Source organism: Macaca nemestrina, chromosome 15 (assembly GCF_043159975.1).
Source record: "Macaca nemestrina isolate mMacNem1 chromosome 15, mMacNem.hap1, whole genome shotgun sequence".
NCBI lineage: Eukaryota > Metazoa > Chordata > Mammalia > Primates > Cercopithecidae > Macaca > Macaca nemestrina.
The window spans coordinates 31,581,517-31,600,648 of NC_092139.1; the positions used below are offsets into that span (position 1 = coordinate 31,581,517).

The window sequence follows — 19,132 nt, forward strand, 5'->3', positions numbered from 1 at the left end:
GTGACTACTTGCCTAATGAAACATTTAGGCTGCATTGCATCTTATGTCTTTATAAATAGTGCTGCTGAGTAACCTAGTGTATATGAGCCATTTGGTATATGTATAAGTGTAATGTTAGGATAAATATGAAGAGTAATTTTGAGTCTGTGATTTTCATGTGCTAAATTTAGAATTTAACCCTTGCAAAAATGTGACTCCACTACATTTCTATCTTGGAATGCTCCCAGAGCCAGAGAAAGCTCTTGGCTCTGGCTTGGGTTTCTGTACATGTGTCTGTAACTTGTAGGTAGAATGAACATGGTGTCCCTCTGTGCATTAAGAATAGATTCTACAAGTCCTGGGTGACCTCTGTTTCCTCTTTTTTTTTAATAGAAGACACGGGCATATCATAGGCTGAAGGATGATGTCCCGGAAGAAGTAAAATTAAGGCGTTTGGAGGAACTTATCACTGTCTTCCGTGAAGAAGCAACAAAAGCCAATCAGATCTCTGTGGGCTGTACCCAGCTGGTGCTAGTGGAAGGGGTGAGGCCATATGTGTTTGTGTTATTATGTTGTTTTTTATGTTTCAGAACATTAGATCTTTGATTTTTTTTTTTTCCTTACTATGTTGCCTAGGCTGGACTCAAACTGCTGGGCTCAAGTGATCCTCATGCCTCAGCCTCCCAAGTAGCTGGGACTACAGGCTGATGTTTTATTTTATTTTTTTATTTTATTTTATTTTATTTTATTTTATTTTTTTGAGACGGTGTCTCGCTGTGTCTCCCAGGCTGGAGTGCAGTGGCGTGATCTCGGCTCACTGCAAGCTCCGCCTCCCGGGTTCACGCCATTCTCCCGCCTCAGCCTCCCAAGTAGCTGAGACTACAGGCGCCCGCCACCACGCCCGGCTAGTTTTTTGTATTTTTAGTAGAGACGGGGTTTCACCATGTTAGCCAGGATAGTCTCGATCTCCTGACCTCGTGATCCACCCGCCTCGGCCTCCCAAAGTGCTGGGATTACAGGCTTGAGCCACCGCGCCCGGCCAGGCTGATGTTTTAAATCAAAGTTTTTATAGTTTTCAGTATACAGATTTTGTCCATGTTTTGTTAGATTTACACACAAAAAAGTATTTATTTATTTATTTATTTATTTTTGAGACAGAGTCTCACTCTGTCACCCAGGCTGGAGTGCAGCAGCAAGATCTCAGCTCACTGCAAACTCTGCCTCCTGGGTTCATGCCATTCTCCTGCCTCAGCCTCCCGAGTAGCTGGGACTACAGGTGCCCACCACCATGCCTGGCTAATTTTTTGTATTTTTAGTAGAGACGGGTTTTCACTGTGTTAGCCAGGATGGTCTCGATCTCCTGACCTCGTGATCCACCCGCCTCGGCCTCCCAAAGTGCTGGGATTACAGGTGTGAGCCACCAGGCCCGGCCTTTTTTTTGAGGTGGAGTCTCGCTCTTTTGCCCAGGCTGGAGTACGGTGGCACAGTCTCAGCCCACTGCAACCTCTGCTTCCCAGGTTCAAGCGATTCTCTTGCCTCTGCCTCCTGAGTAGCTGGGATTACAGGTGTGTATCACCATGCCTGGCTAATTCTTGCATTTTTTTTAGTAGAGACAGGGTTTCATCATGTTGGCCAGGGTGGTCTCGAAGTTATCCGCCCACCTCAGCCTCGCAAAGTGCTGGGATTACAGGCACGAGCCACCATGCCCGGCCTTTTTTTGTTTTTGTTTTTGAGACGGAGTCTTACTCTTTCGCTTAGGCTGGAGTGCAGTGGCACGATCTTGGCTTACTGCAACCTCTGCCTCCCAGGCTCAAGCAATTCTCCTGCCTCAGCCTCCAGAGTAGCTGGGATCGCAGGTACCCACTACCATGCCCAGCTAATTTTTGTATTTTTAGTAGAGACAGGATTTCACCATATTGGCCAGGCTGCTCTCAAACTCCTGACCTCAGGTACTCCACCCACCTCGGCCTCCCAGAGTTGCGATTACTAGTGTGAGCCACTGCTCTCGACCACAAAGCTCTTTCTTAAACATCCAACATAGCCATTACTTACTTGGGGCTAGAGAATAAATAGGTTTTTCAAGGCTAGCAGTTGGAGTCATTGCTTTCTCTGAGAGGAGACTTTCTTTCCTCCAGACATGGCCAATTTAAAACACCAAGTTGCTATGTCCAGAGTGGCAGAAAAGATGATAATGGCTCACATCACTCAGCATTTACTGTCTGCCAGGAACTGTGCACTTTATGGCCATCAGCACAGAATGCCACCACTGTCCTTGGAGACAGGTGCTGTTATTAGCTCCCTTTTGTGCAGGAGGGTACTGACCTCAGAGACAGAGCATAACTTCCCTAAGGTTACACAGCTAGTGTGTGGCAGAGTCAGTATTTGATACAGCTCTATCTCCAGCGTCTATAATCGCTCTGCCTTTTTTTTTTTTTTTTTACATTATGGAGAATTTTAAACATATGTAGACATGGAGGCTGGCCGTAGTGGCTTGCGCCTGTAATCCGAGCACTTTCGGGGGCTGAAGTGGGTGGATCACTTGAAGTCAGGAGTTCGATACCATCCTGTCCAACATGGTGAAACCCCGTCTCTACTGAAAAAACAAAAATTAGCCAGGTATGGTGGTGCACACCTGTAGTCCTAGCTACTCACGAGGCTGAGGTGGGAGAGTTGCTTGAACCTGGGAGGCGGAGGTTGCAGTGAGCCAAGATCACACCATTGCACTCCAGCCTGGGTGACATAGCAAGACTCCATCTCAAAAAAAAAAGATATTTCTTCAGTAAATACTTCAGTATATATGCCTTTAAGATAAAGACTTTAAAAGAATTATAAACAAAGTGCTATTATATCTGACAATAATTGACAACAGTTTCTTAATATTCTTTTTAGATTTCCAGAGCACTTCCAGCTTTCTTAATATTATCAAATATTTGTTCAGTGTTCTAATTTCCCTGTTTGTCTCATGAATGTTCTTTTACACTTGGTTTTTTTCAAATCATAGAACCTGAACTCTCAATTTAATTGATTTTATTATTTATTTTTTATATTTTTTGAGAGAAAGTCTCTCGCTCTGTCGCCCTGGCTGGAGTGTGGTGGTGTAACAATAGCTCACTATATCCTTGAACTCCTTGGGCTCACATTGACCCTCCTGCTTCAACCTCCTGAGTAGCTGGTACTATAATGTGTACAACCATGCCTGGCTAATTTTTCAAATTTTTTGTAGAGATCGGGTTTTGCTGTGTTGCCCAGATTGGTCTCAAACTCCTTGACTCATGCAATCCTCCTACCTCAGCCTCCCACAGTTTTGGGATTACAGGCATGAGCCACTGCACTGGCCTGAACTCTCTTTTTTTAAAAAAAATTATTGTAAAACAACTGCAAACCCATAGGGAAGTTGCAGTGTATTACAAAGACCCTTGAATCATTTCACAGTAAGTTGCTGCCCTGATGTCCCTAAACCCCCAAATACTGTAATGTGTTTCTTGTACAAACAGGGACATTCTCCTAGATAACTGTAGTACAACTATGAAAATCAGGAAATTAACCTTGTTAGATTACTACTATCCAATCCTGAGACCCCATGTAAGTTTCTCCAGTTGTCTTCAAACTGTCCTTTATAGGAAAAGGATTTGGTTTAGTACCACATGTTGCATTTAACTGTCATGTCTCTCTAGTCTCCTTTAGTCTAGGATGGTTTCTCATTATTTCTTTGACTTCCATGCCAGTTATTTTGTAGAAGGTCCCTAATTTGATGTATTTTCATGATAAGATTCAGGTTATGCATTCTTTGGCAGGAATACCAGAGAGAGGACGTTGTATTCTAATCGTATCCTGTGAGGTGGCGTACAGTTTTGATTTGTCTCATTACTGATGATGTTAACTTTGAAAACATGGAAGATACTGTCTCCCAGCCTTCTTGACTGTAAAGTTACTCTTTTTCCTTTTGTAACTAGTAAGTATTTTGTAGGAAATAGTAGAGACTCTAAACCTCAGCTGAAGGTTGTTTTCCTAAAGCGGTATTCATTTAAAGACTGAACTCCTTCCTGTGTCTTTGATTACTTAAGAATATAGCATGTAGTCAGAACTTGATTTTCTAATGGCAGATTATGTGCCCTTTGGATTCTTTTTGGCTCATTATTTTAACCCCGGACTGGGTATCACTCAGTGTATTTAGTGTAAGATTCTTATAATGATATACTTCTGTCCCTTCCTCCTCCTTCTGTGCTATTGTTCCAGATTTTTACTTTTGTATCCCTAAATCATTGTTATTTTTGCTTTAAACAATTATCTTTTAAAGGAACTTTAATAAATGAGAGAAAAAAGTCTGTATTTACCCACTCATTTACTATTTCTGGCATTCTTCATCCCTTGTGTACGTTCACGTTTCCACTGGGCATCGTTTTGTTTGTGCTTGAAAGGCTTCTTTTAACATCGCTTGTAATGCAGGTCTTTTGGCAGTGATGCCGCTCAGGTTTTGTTTGTCTGAAAAGATCTTTATTTCACCTTCCTTTTAAAAATATACTTTCACCGAGTGTTGACTTTTAGGTTGACATTTTGAAGGTATCATTCTGTTGACTTCTGACATACATGATTCTGACAGGTTTGTGGTCATTCTTCTTTACTCTATGCCGTTTTCTTTGGCTGCTTTTAAGATTTTGCTTTATCATTGTTTTTAGGAATTTGATGTGGCTGGGGGTGGTTTTCTTTGTGTTTACCCCTTTGTGTTTTCTTTGGGATTTTTTTGAGGCTTCTTAGTTTCTGGGGTTATAGTTTTCATCAAATCTGGAAAAATTTCACCTGTTACTCTTCAGATTTTTTTTGCTCTGCTTCCTCTTCCACCCACCTCCACCACTTCAGTACTTCAATTACACATATGTCCAACCACTTGATACTGTCCCAGAGATCACAGAGATTGTTCCTTCCCTCCCTCCCTCCCTTCCTTTTTTATTTTTTATTTTTTTATTTTTTTAATTTTTGAGACGGAGGCTCACTTTGTTGCCCACACTGGAGTGCAGTGGCATGATCTCGGCTCACTGCAACCTCTGCCTCCCGAATAGCTGGGACTACAGATGTGCGCCACCATGCCTGGCTAATTTTTGTATTTTCAGTATCGATGGGGTTTCGCCATGTTGTCCAGGCTGATCTCAAACTCCTGACCTCAGGTGATTCACTCGCCTCAGCCTCCCAAAATGCTGGAATTACAGGCATGAGCCACCGCGCCTAGCCAAAAAAACTTTTTTATTCTCTGGATAGTTTGGCCTTACTACTACGATGTGGCCTTCTGTCAGGAGTTGCTAGTAAATATATCCCAAGGAACCAATGAGCATAATTTCTACCCTCCAGGAACTTACGACTGTGACAAATCCATAAATTCTTCTATTTGGTGGTGGATTCCAAGCTACATGTGAGTTCTCGGAACTGTTCAGTGGACAGTTCCCAGGTTACTCTCTTTGCCTGACTTCATGGAGTTTTATGCTACCTGTGCAAGTGTTAGTGTTCAGTGAAGACTCATAAGGACCCCCTGCATATTTCTGAAATTCTTTTTCTGCTTCGCTCCCTCCTTTCTAGAATTTGCTTCACAGTTTCTAACTATTTCGGGCTCCCTGGAGCCTGATCCCTCTCTCTTCAGCGCAGGGAGGACCGCTGTGCTGTGCGTGGGCTCTCCCCTCCTGCTTCACAGGCTCCCGTCTGGCATTGCCTTCTGGCAGAAAGCAGGGGTGATTGGGGGGCTCACTTTGTTTTCCTTCTCTCGCAGTTCACAGTCTTGTGTGATCTTTTTTGTCCAGTATCCGAAAACGGTTGTTTCATGTATTTTGCCCAATTTGCTGGTCATTATTTATAAGGCTGAAGGGTAAACTTGTTTCTCTCTCTTTATCATGGCTGGAAGAGAAGGGTTTCTGTAGACTCTAGAAGTTCATCCCATCATAGTGATGTTAGTATTTTCCTGGCTCTGTCTTCTGGGTGTTGTGATGGAGATTCTGCCTTTCAGTCTGTCTATTCAGTAACGGCAAGTAATCCAGGCCAAACAATCCCAGAACATTCATGAGTGATTAGTATGAGACTGGGTAAAGTGACAGTTGGTTTTCCAAATGCATCACTCATATGTCTCTGGATTTAGGCCTGTTGGAGGTCCATTCTTGCAGAAGGCAGTTCTCTACAGACTCATTGATTAATTGATTCATTACAATAGAGTTAGCAAAACTTTAGCGTTTCTATTGTGGGCCATACACTGCCCTTGCTGGTGAAGCAGCAGCAAACACTGAGTCTTCAGTGATTCCTTGGTTAAGGATTGCTCTGTGGGTCGGACTCTTGGGGATCCAAGACAGAGAAGGCACAAGTTCTACCCTCCAAGAACTTACGACTGTGACAAATCCATAAACTCTTCTCTCTTCTTTCTGCAGCTCAGTAAACGCTCTGCCACTGACCTGTGCGGCAGGAATGATGGAAACCTTAAGGTGATCTTCCCTGATGCAGAGATGGAGGATGTCAATAACCCTGGGCTCAGGGTCAGAGCCCAGCCTGGGGACTATGTGCTGGTGAAGGTGAGGAGTCCTTTTGGGCTGTCGGCTTGTACTGTGAAATGAGTGTTGGTTTGGATAATTTGTGGTAATAAAGTTTTGTCCTAGAGACACATTTTAGTAAAATAAAAATCTCCTCTCTGGCCGGGCGCGGTGGCTCAAGCCTGTAATCCCAGCACTTTGGGAGGCCGAGACGGGTGGATCACGAGGTCAGGAGATCGAGACCATCCTGGCTAACACGGTGAAACCCCGTCTCTACTAAAAAATACAAAAAACTAGCCGGGCGAGGTGGCGGGCGCCTGTAGTCCCAGCTCTTCCGGAGGCTGAGGCAGGAGAATGGCGTGAACCCGGGAGGCGGAGCTTGCAGTGAGCTGAGATCCGGCCACTGCACTCCAGCCTAGGCGACAGAGCGAGACTCCGTCTCAAAAAAAAAAAAAAAATCTCCTCTCAACCAGTACAATGGAAGGGCACTTTGGATTGTATTTTAGACTGCTCCTTACTAATGCTTTCTTATTCTTCTTACCTTTTCTCGTGCCCTGCCCTGGAAGGGTTCTTTGTGGGAATTTGGTGAGTCTGGAGTAAGCAGTGGCAGGTAGTTTCTCGCTGCAGAGAGGCCAGGAGGTGTAAGTGATTTCCAGTGAGTAGAGAGTGTTCCCTGACGGAGATCAACGTGTTCTTTGTGATCTCTGACGGATCAGGCCTCTCTAACGTACATGTGCTCAGGTTTCTTGGGTCTCTTCCCTGGACTTGCAGATCAGCTATATGGCTATGGGATTTTCCCTCTCTTTCTTTCTCTCTTTCACTGGCGATATGCTTCTTTTATTCTCTCCTTCCATTTCTTCTTTTCTTCTGCCTTCTCTTCTCACACTGCCCAGTTCTGCTACTGCCACCTTCCCTGTCTTGTTCTCATGTCCACTTTGCCTCAGAACCAGAAGCTGGCAGGACACGGACTAATGGGTTAGGCAGGACACAGACTGATGCCCTAGAGCATCCACAGAAGTTCCTTTAAGGGCAGGGAAAATGCCTGTTTTGTTTCTGTTTATTTATCTTTATCTTCTGGCACCTAGGGCAATTCCGGGTACAAAATATGTACTTAGTGAGTATTTACTAATGGACTGACTTGTTCTTATGGTAAGAAATGTGACCACAGATAACTTTGGGTCACATTCTTTCGGCTCTCGGTTGGAGGAGAGAGAACATTTCTCACCAATTGTTGGCTGTAAATATCCTAAGGAAGGATTTGACTGGCTCAGCCTTGGAGTTAGGAGGACAGGGTCTGTGATGGGCAGTTTCACCTGAATTTTATGGTTAGAGTTGAGGAGGAGCCATCTTCCAAGAGAAAAGGGAGACATGTCTGGGTCTGACCTGCTTTGACTTCTTAAATTATATATATTGCCATTCCATGAGGCCTCTCTTCCTGCCAGGATCAGGGGCACCCAGGAGCCATGTGGTCTGTGCCAGCCAGTCGCCTCCATCAGATTCCTTTTAGGGGCTTCTCCTCTAGAGGCTCCATGTGAAGTCCCAGTGGTACAGTCCTAGTTACCTTGCCTTCTTCTGCCTGGTTTTCTTTCAGATCACCTCGGCCAGCTCTCAGACACTTAGGGGACATGTTCTCTGCAGGACCACCCTGAAGGACTCCTCTGAAAATTGCTGACCTGAGAGGATGGCCTCAGAGCTGACTTGGGCAGTCCTCCCCAACAGGAAGGGGAGACATTGCCGGCCGCTGAGGAGAGAGGTCATGAAGCTGTGGAGATAAGCTGCAAGGGGTGAAGCAACTTTATGTCAGTGGAAAACGTGTCTCTTTAAAGCTGCTATGTGAACAGCTTTTATAGTCATTAAATTTACCTAAACTAAAGTTAACCCTTTGTCTCTCAATTTTACTTCATTTTTACCTTGGTTAGTGTTTCTGGAGTTTTCCCTGCAGTCTGTGTTAAGTGTTTTCCAACCCAGTTTCTCCTGTGGACACTGCTACCTCTCTGGTTTTCTCCCCTGGGCCTAGGAGGTAGAGACTGAAGGAGAGGAAGGTGGGGAGAACCATTTGCTTGGGAAAACTGCTCTCGACCCTCCTGACATTTGCATTGGATGCCACTAACTTAGCTGCCTATCGCTGCACTTTATTTTATGTGTTTTACCTGAGGATTTCCCTCATGGTCCTCTTTTTTTCTGACACCAAAGTTGACTTTTAAATTGTTCTAAAGCCACTGAAGCAAAAAACTTCATAAAACACTCTGCTTTCCTTTACAACCCCCACAACAAAAAAAATTATTTGTTGGAAAAAAATGGTTTTTTTACTTGAGATGAAACAATATCGTCTGGGCACGGTGGCTCACACCTATAGTCCCAGCACTTTGAGGGGCTGGGGTGGGCGGATCACTTGAGCTCAGGAGTTTAAGACCAGCCTGGCCAACGTGGTGAAACCCTGACTCTGCTAAAAAAAACTCCAAAAGTTAGCTGGGCGTGGTGACAGGCGCCTGTAGTCCTAGCTACTCAGGAGGGTAAGGCAGGAGAATACACTGAACCTGGGAGGTGAAGGCTTCAGTGAGCCGAGATCATGCCACTGCCCTCCAGCCTGGGGGAAGCGCGAGACTCCGTCGCAAAAAAAAAAAAAAAAAAAAAAAAAAAGAAACTGTTAATTCAAAACATAAACTGGGCATGGTGGCTCACACCAGTAATCCTACCACTTTGGGAGGCTGAAGCGGGTGGATTGCTTGAGCCCAGGAGTTGGAGACCAACCTGAGCAATGTGGCAAGACCCTGACACTATAGGAAAAAAAAAAAAAAAAAAAAAAAAATTAGCTGGGTGTGGTAGTGCAGTCCTGTAGTCCCAGCTACTTGGGAGGCTGAGATGGGAGGATCACTTGAGCCCAGGAGATAGAGGCTGCAGTGAGCTGTGATCACACCACCACACTCTAGGCTGGGTGACAGAGCAAGACCCTTTCTCAAAAAAATAAAAAACATGAAAAACCAACAAAACTTAGAGATGTGGTTTACCTCTGTCACTCACTTCTTTAAAAGTTTTCATGAGTGTTCAGTCAAAACCAACTATCCCCTTGAAATGTTATCTGTCTGAATTTCCAAGTGGACCACAGGACTGTAGACTGTCTTGGAATGTCCTCAGAAGGCTCTGTGATAGATCAGGCACAGAGTAAAAACCCAAGTCCTTTCAAATGGATGAGGAAAAGACAAGGATAGAAGAAGCTTTTCAAACTTCATATTCTCTCCTGTAGCTGTGGTCTCTTCTTCCTCCTCTGCCTCCTTGGAAGCCTCGTTGCCCTCCAAAGCCTCCCTGGCCTTTGCCACCAGCATTTTTTAGCCTGTGAGGTCTGACAGCACTTGGAGTTTTAGAAAATGTCATTACCAGGTGGGGCACAGTGGCTCACACCTGTAATCCCAGCACTTTAAGAGGCTGAGGCAGGTAGATCACCTGAGGTCAGGAGTTCGAGACCAGCCTTGCCAACATGGCGAAACCCTGTCTCTACTAAAAATAACAAAAAAATTAGCTGGGCCTGGTGGCAGGTGCCTGTAATCCCAGCAATTAGGGAGGCTGAGGCAGGAGAATCGCTTGTACCCAGGGGGTGGCAGTGATCTGAGATCGCGCCATTGCACTCTAGCCTGAGCGACAAAAGCGAAACTCTCTCAAAAAAAAAAAAAAAAAAAAGAAAAGAAAAAATGTCATTACTTATTAGGCTTTAAAAAAATTATGTATCTTTTCCCTTGGACCTATTAGTAGATTTCAAGTAGTGGTTCTCAGCCCCTTCACCACCACCAAGGTTATTTCATTCTGTGGGTATCATGAGAAAAAATCCGAGAGATGGTAGCATGGAATTTTTGGAGTTAGAGGACTTTGGTTCACGTCCCCACTTTATTGCTTGAGAGTTGTCTGAAATTGAGTAGTTAATTTATTCTTCTCTGTCTTGGTTTTTTTTTTTTGGTTTGTTTGTTTTTTTGAGGTGGAGCCTCACTCTGTCACCGAGGTTGGAGTACAGTGGCACGATCTTGGTTCACTGCAACCTCTGCCTCCCGGGTTCAAGCGATTCTCCTGCCTCAGCCTCCTGAGTAGCTGGGATTACAGGTGCCTGCCACCACGCCCGGCTAACTTTTTTTTTTTTTTTTTTTTTTTTTGAGACGGAGTCTCGCTGTGTCTCCCAGGCTGGAGTGCAGTGGCATGATCTCGGCTCACTGCAAGCTCCGCCTCCCGGGTTCACGCCATTCTCCCGCCTCAGCCTCCCAAGTAGCTGAGACTACAGGCGCCCGCCACCACGCCCGGCTAGTTTTTTGTATTTTTAGTAGAGACGGGGTTTCACCATGTTAGCCAGGATAGTCTCGATCTCCTGACCTCGTGATCCACCCGCCTCGGCCTCCCAAAGTGCTGGGATTACAGGCTTGAGCCACCGCGCCCGGCCTGCCCGGCTAATTTTTTATTTTATTTTTAGTAGAGAAAGAGTTTCACCATGTTGGCCAGGCTGGTCTCGAACTCCTTCCTGACTTCAAGTGATCCGCCTGCCTCGGCCTCCCAAAGTGCTGGGATTACAGGTGTGAGCCACTGTGCCTGGCCTGGCTTGGTTTTTTAATGTGAAACATGAAGATAGTAACATGCATATCTCACGTGGAATTCAGTGACACAATCATCCTTCTAGAGAGTTTAGCACAGTCCGTGGAACATTACGAGCTCTTATCAAATGGGAGAGATCATCAAAAGATTTTGCTTCTCAAGCAGATTGGGTGTATTAGGATATGCTGGGGCTTTTACTGTGTCTGGCCATGATGTCCTTTAGACCTTCTCCATTTACCTGCACAATAGGAACCTCTTCCTCAGGTGCTGGTTTGGCGCTCAAGGATTGGTTTCTACTCTTAGGGTCCATCTTCTACTGAGAACATTTGTGATGGTTCTTTACCCTAGTCCTTTCTTCAAAAGGCCCTTAAAGCAGGTTTTAAAATTATTTCAGTTTTTATAAAAAGGTAAAACAGGCCGGTGTGGTGGTGGCTTATGCCTGTAATCCCAGCACTTTGGGAGGTCAGGGTGGGTGGATCACTTGAGATCAGGAGTTCGAGACCAGCCTGGCCAGCATGGTGAAACCCCATCTCTACTAAAAATACAAAAATTAGCTGGACGTGGTGGTGCATGCCTGTAATCCCAGCTATTCGGGAGGCTGAGGCAGGAGAATCACTTGAACCCAGAAGGTGGAGGCTGCAACGAGCCGAGATTGCATCACTGCACTCCAGTCTGGGTGACAGAGTGAGACCCTGTCTCAAAAACAACAAACAAACAAATGGTAAAACATACATATGGTAAATAATCCAAACAATACAGTAGGTATGTGTAATCAATCAGTTTCACTCCTACTAATCCCCTAGTTCTCTTTTACAAAATCCAGCACATTCATCATTTTCTAATGTATCTTTTCAGAGATAATCTCTGTGTATAAAATAATTTATATTTGTGATTATTTTACACAAATTGTTGTATACCATACACACTATTAATAGCTTTATTGAGGTATGTGTAATTTACATACAATTGATGTGTACATTTTTTCTTTTCTTTTTTTTTTTTTTTTTGAGATGGAGTTTTGCTTTTGTTGCCCAGGCTGGAGTGCAAAGGTGCAATCGATCTTGGCTCACCGCAACCTCTGCCTCCCGGGTTTAAGCGATTCTCCTGCGTCAGCCTCTTAAGTAGCTTGTATTACAGGCATGTGCCACCACACGCAGCTAATTTTGTATTTTTAGTAGAGACGGGGTTTCTCCATGTTGGTCAGGCTGGTCTCGAACTCCTGACCTCAGGTGATCCGCCCACCTTAGCCTCCCAAAGTGCTGGGATTACAGGCATGAGCCACCGCACCCGGCTGATGTGTACATTTTTAAAGTGAACAATTTGATAAGTTTGTTTTTTTTTTTTGAGACAAAGTCTTGCTCTGTCTCCCAGGCTTGAGTGTGGTGGTGTGATCACCACCGCACTGCAAGCTGGAACTCCTGGGCTCAAGGGATCCTCCCGCCTTGGCCTCCCAAAGTGTTGTGATTACAGCGTGGGCCACAGTGTCTGGCCTGATGAGTTTTGACACAGGTGGTTTGACACAGATAAGTTTTCCATATACACCTGTGGAACCATCACCAAATCAAAATTTTCTTTGATTTCTTCTTTGACCAGTGGATTATTTAGAACTAGATTTTAAAATTTCCAAATATTTGGGGATTTTCCTGAGATCCTTATGTTAATGATTTCTAATTTAATTCCATTGTAGTCGTAGAACATACTTTATATAACTTTAATCATTTGAATATATTGAGACTTGTTTAATGGCTCAGGTTACGATCTGTCTAGGTAAGTAGTCTATGCATATTTGAGAAGAGTATTCTGTTGTTGGGGAGAGAGTTCTATAAATGAGTCAATTCGGGTTGTTTAAGTCTGTAATATCCTTGCTTATTATCTGTCAGGTTGTTCTATTGACTATTGAGAGGGGGATATTGACATTTCTGAAAGTAATCGTGTATTTGTCTCTTTCCTCCTTGCAGTTCTATCATGTTTTGTGACATTCTCTTCACATCATAATAAGGATACATATTATTATTATGACTTATCACTGTTCATGTTAACGTTGATTACCTGTCTTAAGGTAGTGTTTGTCAGATTTCTTCATTTGCAAAGTTGTGTGTTTTTTTGTTCTTCTCCCTTTTCACACTACGGTCTTTGGAGGAAAGTCACTAGTGCAGTGGAAATTTAAGAAGTAGAACGTTATGCTCTACTCTTTTTTTTTTTTTTTTTTGAGACTTTATGGAGTTTAAGCTCACTTCCAACAGGGAAGACAAATTTGAGTTTTTTCCTGCCTCTAGTATGGTAGAGAGCAGTTTTCAGCCTGAGACACCCCTAGGTAAGTAACTGAATTGGGGTTTGTCTTGGCTAAAGTTAAGATTAACAACCAGGTGGTCTTAATTCCTCTTTACCGTTAGAGCGCTCAGTAATTATGTAAGTTGTGACATCGTTTGTTCTGCTTAACTGTTTTTGTTTGTTTCTGTTTTTGTTGTTGTTTTGGTCTTTTCCCCATTGGGTTTGATCAAGTATCTGATGATCAAATCTGAAGGAAAATTCCAAATTATGGAGGTGGCTAAATTCTGTCACACACACACACACAATGTTGTGTGGTAGGGGGAGAAAAAACGGCCAGCAAAAGGAAAAAAAAAAAAAAAAAAAAAGAAAGAAAAAGAGAATGGCCTGGCATCCAGCCCTGCCCAGTGGAAGCTCTGGAGCAGGCGTGTACTCACTGCTACAGAGCCTCAGTGCTCAGGTGTCCAGGTGGGCTGTGGTACTCCTCACTCCTTGAAAGCCACGTTGGTGTTATTCCCTGTCTGTTCCAGCCGTACTGCAATGTGAATGTTCTTGATGACTTTGAGCCACAGGATGCTGTAGGGGCAGTCTCTTTGGGCAGATGAAAGTGCAGAGCCCAAAGTTGAGGCCAGAGGTCACAAGCTGATAGCCTGCGTTGCCTGAAGGGCTCAAATTAAAAACTAGGAGGATTCATTAAAAATATGGAAAACCTGGAAGATCTGACAACACTGGATCCCCTGGTCTCACAGAGTGGCAGACATCTGGGGCTGAGGGTGACCTTGAGATGGGCCACATGTTCTCTAGCTTGCCGGGGTCCCCACCAGGCCAGTGGTCAGGTTCCATTTTTACTGCACTGTCCCTACAAGGGGAATAATATATGTATCATTTAGCAGAGAAATATTTCTCTGTGTCCATGTGTCTATCAAATAAATATTTCTTTGTACTCGCATCTCTATTAAAAGGGGGAAGCTTGGCCAGGCGTGGTGGCTCATGCCTGTAATCCCAGCACTTTGGAAGGCTGAGGCGGGTGGATCACTTGAGGCCAGGAGTTCAAAACCAGCCTGGCCAACATGATGAAACCCTGTCTCTACTAAAAATACAGAAATTAGCCGGGTGTGGGGGTGCATGCCTGTAATCCCAGCTACTTGGGAGCCTGAGACATGAGAATTGCTTGAATCTGGGAGGCAGAGGTTGCGGCGAGCCCAGATTGCACAACTGCACTCCAGCCTGGGCAACAGAGCAAGATTCTGTCTGAAAAAAATAAAAAATAAGAAAAATTATACCCATTTTATAGATGAGGAAGCTGAAGCACAGAGAATGGACACCCCTTGCCCAAGTTACCCAGCCCAGGAGTGTCAGACTCCAAGGTGTGCTTGAACATACCCTCCTCGGGTCATCCTGTTAATACACTGTCCTGCCCATTTGCTCAGGTAGGCTCATGTCCCCTGGCATGAAAGTTGGAAGGTTTTATCCAACCTGCACCACTGACTTACTGTGTGTTCCTGGGCAGGTTCCTCTCCCACTCTGTGCTTCAGTTTCCTTACCAGTAAAAATGGCTTTGAAACATGCCTAAGTGGAAAAGATCGTGTGGTGACATGAAGCACATGACTTTTGCTAGCCCTGCATGGCTGCCTCTTGATTCATGGCAGTGAGAGGTTGGTCTGCCTGGCACCCAAATGGGTGATGCAGAAGTGCCCATGTGTACTTATTCCTTGAGCGAGAGGTACAGTTTGCAGCGCAACGTGACCTGCAACAGGCTATTGCTTAGGATTTGCAGGGTGATGTCAGGTCTTTTGGTGTCTTCTGTGACCAACCTGTGAGAGGCATGGAGGATGTTGGTGTGGCCTGGCCAGACCTCTGTGACTCTGTGGGGTGTGGGTATCTGGATCTGCTGGAATAGAGGCAAAGCCCAGGAGGGGTGGGAGCAGCTTTGGGACAACCCCTTCCCTTGCCCCCAGCCCAGCTGTAGAACACAGAGCTCTAGTTCCAGTCTCCAAGGCTTGACGACCCAGACAAGTCCCTTCCCTTCTCTGGGCCTCAGTGTCAGCCTCTCTAAAACGGGGGAGGGAACAATAGAGGAGCATAAGCATCTGCGAAAGAGAAGCAGGCCAGCGAGAGTCAGGGAAGGCAAGGTGGCAGGTGAGCCCTCTGCCATCTGCTCAGGACCCATCTGCTGGGATCCCTTCTGCACCCTCAGCTACCAGCACCTCCCTGAGCTGAGAGGAGCCGAGTTTTAGGTATTTTTTGAACATTAGGTACAAGCTGGTGACTCATCTGGTGCCCACTGGAAGAGGCAGCAACAAATTCAAATGCCGGAGGAAAGCTTGGCTGGGTCAGGCTCCCTGCTGTATATCTGCGTTTAGCATGGATTTTTTTGTTTTGTTTTGGAGATGGTGTCTCGCTATGTTGTCCAGGCTGGAATGCAGTGGCTATTCACAGGTGCAATCACATTACAGCCTCAAATTCCTGGGCTCAAGTGATCCTCCTCCTCGGCCTCCTGAGAAGCTGGGACTACAAGTTTGTGTCACTGTGCCAGCTCCAGTGGGCTTTGTTTGTTTGCTTTTGACATGGAGTCTTGCTCTGTTGCCCAGATTGGAGTACAGTGGTGAGATCTTGGCTCACTGCAACCTCTGCCTCCCAGGTTCAGGTGATTCTCCTGCCTCAGCCTCCCAATCAGCTGGAATTAGAGGTGTGTGCCACCACGCCTGGCTAATTTTTGAATTTTTATTAGACATGGGGTTTTACCATGTTGACCAGGCTGTTCTCGAACTCCTGATCTCAAGTCATCCACCCGCCTTGACCTCCCAAAGTGCTGAGATTACAGGTGTGAGCCCTCTCGCCTGACCTGGAGGTTTTTTTTTGAGACAGAGTCTCACTCTGTTGCCCAGGCTGGAGTTGTAGTGTCACAATCATGGATTGCTGCAGCCTTGAACTCCCGGGCTCAGGTGATCCTCACACCTCAGATTCCAGGGTTGCTGGGACTACAAGCATGCGTCACCATACCTGGCTAATTTTTGTAGTTTTTGTGGAGATGGGGTTTTGTCATGTTGCCCAGGCTGGTTTTGAACTCCTAGGCTCAAATGATCTGCCCATCTTGGCCTCCCAAAGTGCCGGGATTACAGGTGTCAGTCACTGTGCCTGGTGACAATATGTTTCTGTTGTCGAGGCCGCTCAGTTTGCATTAATAGTACTTTGTTATGGCAGTCCTCACAATCTAATACAATTGGGAAACCCAGATATTGATTAAAACCTTCTAGATTTTTATATGTTGGCAATTCATTAAAAATACTTTTCAAAAACCTATGCAGATTTGCAAAAAACCCAGTTGTAGGCTGAATGTAGAGGGCAGGAGGGCTGCTGGGCTGAGGTCCCAGATTGAGACCCTACTTTCTTCCTAGGAAGATTGCCAGTGGCTTGGAGAGACATAAGGTCAAGAAAAGTAGACTCGCTTAGCACTTTCCAGGCTATAGAGAACCTCCAAAGACACTGTGCTGAGAACACAGCCGCTCAGGGCACCAGGAAAGGCCAGAGGCAGTCCTGGCCCTCCACTTACCCACCTGCCCAGAGAAGCTCCCACAGCAGGGGGAGGCTCTTCCCTGAAAGCAGGTCCCCGATCGACCTGCGACAGGTCCAGCCCACTGCTCTTCTTGGAAAGACATTTGCTTACAAAGGGCAGGTGGTCCAGGACAGGGACACCTTTGCTCCTGGCCCCTGTCACAGGCAGGCTGAGCATGCAGCCCAGGATGCTGTGCTCTGAGAACAGGTCTGAACTGTCTGAGGACGCAAGCCCCGCCTCAGTGTGGGGCTGTACCGTTCATTCAACCCTTCACCAAATTCACTCAGTCATTCGGCAGCCAGCACTTACTGAGCTCTTACTCTCTCCTGGGCTCAGGGGACAGGAGCAGTGTGGCTCCTGCCCTCACGGAGTTTCCTGCTAGGGAGAGAGACAAAAGCTGAGCACTCCGATCAGCAAGCGAGGCAATATTCCAGAGTGATCTGTGCTGCAAAAAGAAAAAATACAGTGGAGTCGGAGCATGACCAGGACGAAGATCTGTTTCCGATGGGGTGATAAGGGAGGGCCTCTCTGAGGAGGAGGCCTCTGAGCTGAGGCCTGAGTGAGGTGGAGGAATCCATCACTCAGGCTGATCCCAGGGAGAGCCATGGCGGCAGAGAGAACAGAACGTGCAAAGGCCCTGAGGTGCTGGTGAGCCTGGCGCACTAGGAAACAGAAAGTGAAGTGAGGCTGGAGTGTGGTGAGCGGGGATGGGGCTGGATGGATGACAAGCAGCTTAGTCAGGAGTTAGGGACAGAGGCAAGCAGCCCAACAGGCAGACAGGACAGCAGGCGCAGCACACTTGAACAAGCATAAGGCCACAGAGGAGGGTTTACCAAAGGGCTGTGGGAACTCAGAGGAAGGAGAGATTCCTTCTGCCTGGGGAAATCGAGAGGAATTCCCAGAGGAGGTGGTTAGGCCTTTGCCTTAAAGGATGGGCCCAGATGCACCAGGTTGAGCAGGAGGGAAAGACATTTCAGGCCAGAGGAACAGCCTAGCAAAGGAGTGAGCTGTAAAATCTGTGGGGGTGCTCAGGGAAGGAGGCAGTGGAAGAGGCAGTGGAAGGAGGCAGTGGAAGAGGCTGGAGATACAGGGCCTTGAATGCCAGCGTAAGGGGCAACCTCGGAGGTTCTCCCGAGGGCACTGAGAAGCCATGGCAAGTGTTAGAGCAAGGGAGACACAGGATCAGTTCTGGGTGAAGGAAGGTGAATTCTGTGGCAAGGGGAAGGCCCGTAGAGGAGAATCATTGAGCAGGGAGGTGGTACCGTCTCCCACCCCTGGCCTTTCCTGAGTTCCTGCCTCTGACGCTCACCCCTTAACATTTACCTTTTCCCGCTGATTCTTGTGGCTCTGCAGGTGGAGTAGGTGCTGGGCCTTCCCCTGGGCTTGGAGCAGCAACGTCCAGCAAGCAGTGACATCCAGAGCAGCAGCATCCTCTTGGCCAGGACCTGCAGACGCAGAGGTGGGAATCTTGACGTCCTCACTGGGGACCTGTCACCTTGTGTCTCCCAACTCTGCCTCTCCTAGGACCATCTCTCCAGCTTTCCCTTGCCTCTGCCCCCAGCTCCAGATCCGCTAGTCCTTGAACACAGCCTGCACTTCCTGAGCTTCCTGCCACTGTACATTTGTGCTTGCGGATCCCTCGGCCTGCAGTGCCCTTCTCCAGAGTGTGGGCACTGCCACTTCCTGAGGGTGGGACCTGAGCAAGTCACAGGACCACTCCATGCTTCAGTTTTCTCATCTGTAAAATAGGGACAATTCTAGGTCGTTGTGAGGAATATGTTCCATAATATGTGCAAAGCACTTAGCAAGCAGTCAGTGTCCAACAGCTGTTCATATGACTGGATAACATTGTGAGAGGTTAAAGGATGTATCACTTCCCCCTTTTTTTTGAGACAGGGTCTCACCTTGTCAGCCAGGCTGGAGTGTGGTGGCACAATCTTGGCTCACTGCAGCCTTGACTTCCCAGACTCAAGGAATCCTCCTGCCTCAACCTCCCAAGTAGCTGAGACTACAGGAGCGTGCCACTATGCACAGCTAATTTTTTTATTTTTAGCAGAGGCGACATTTTACCATGTTGCCCAGTTTGGTCTCGAACTCTTAGACTCAAGAGATCCTCCTGCCTTGGCCTCCCAAAGCGCCGTGATTACAGGTTTGAGTCACTCCTCGTAGCCTAGCACTCCTTTTTAACACTGGAGGCTTCTGGATCTTGAGGATGCTATGGGATAGGGGTCCTGGGGGAGGTGTCAGAGGGGTGGTAGGG

At 46.3% G+C, this 19,132-nt stretch overlaps 1 protein-coding gene across 4 annotated transcripts in view; it reads left to right on the forward strand.

Moving 5' to 3' along the window:
* Positions 1-8,357, forward strand: part of LOC105496216 (CDK5RAP1 mitochondrial tRNA methylthiotransferase) — a 44,916-nt gene extending 36,559 nt beyond the window's left edge. For all 4 annotated transcript variants that reach the window (XM_011766406.3, XM_011766404.3, XM_024797425.2 and 1 more), the window contains exons 12-14: positions 373-522; positions 6,381-6,521; positions 8,071-8,357. In XM_011766406.3, the coding sequence (XP_011764708.1) occupies positions 373-522; positions 6,381-6,521; positions 8,071-8,151 (372 nt within the window). In that variant the 3' untranslated portion in view covers positions 8,152-8,357. The remainder of the gene's footprint in view (positions 1-372; positions 523-6,380; positions 6,522-8,070) is intronic.
* The last annotated feature ends 10,775 nt before the right edge of the window (positions 8,358-19,132 follow it).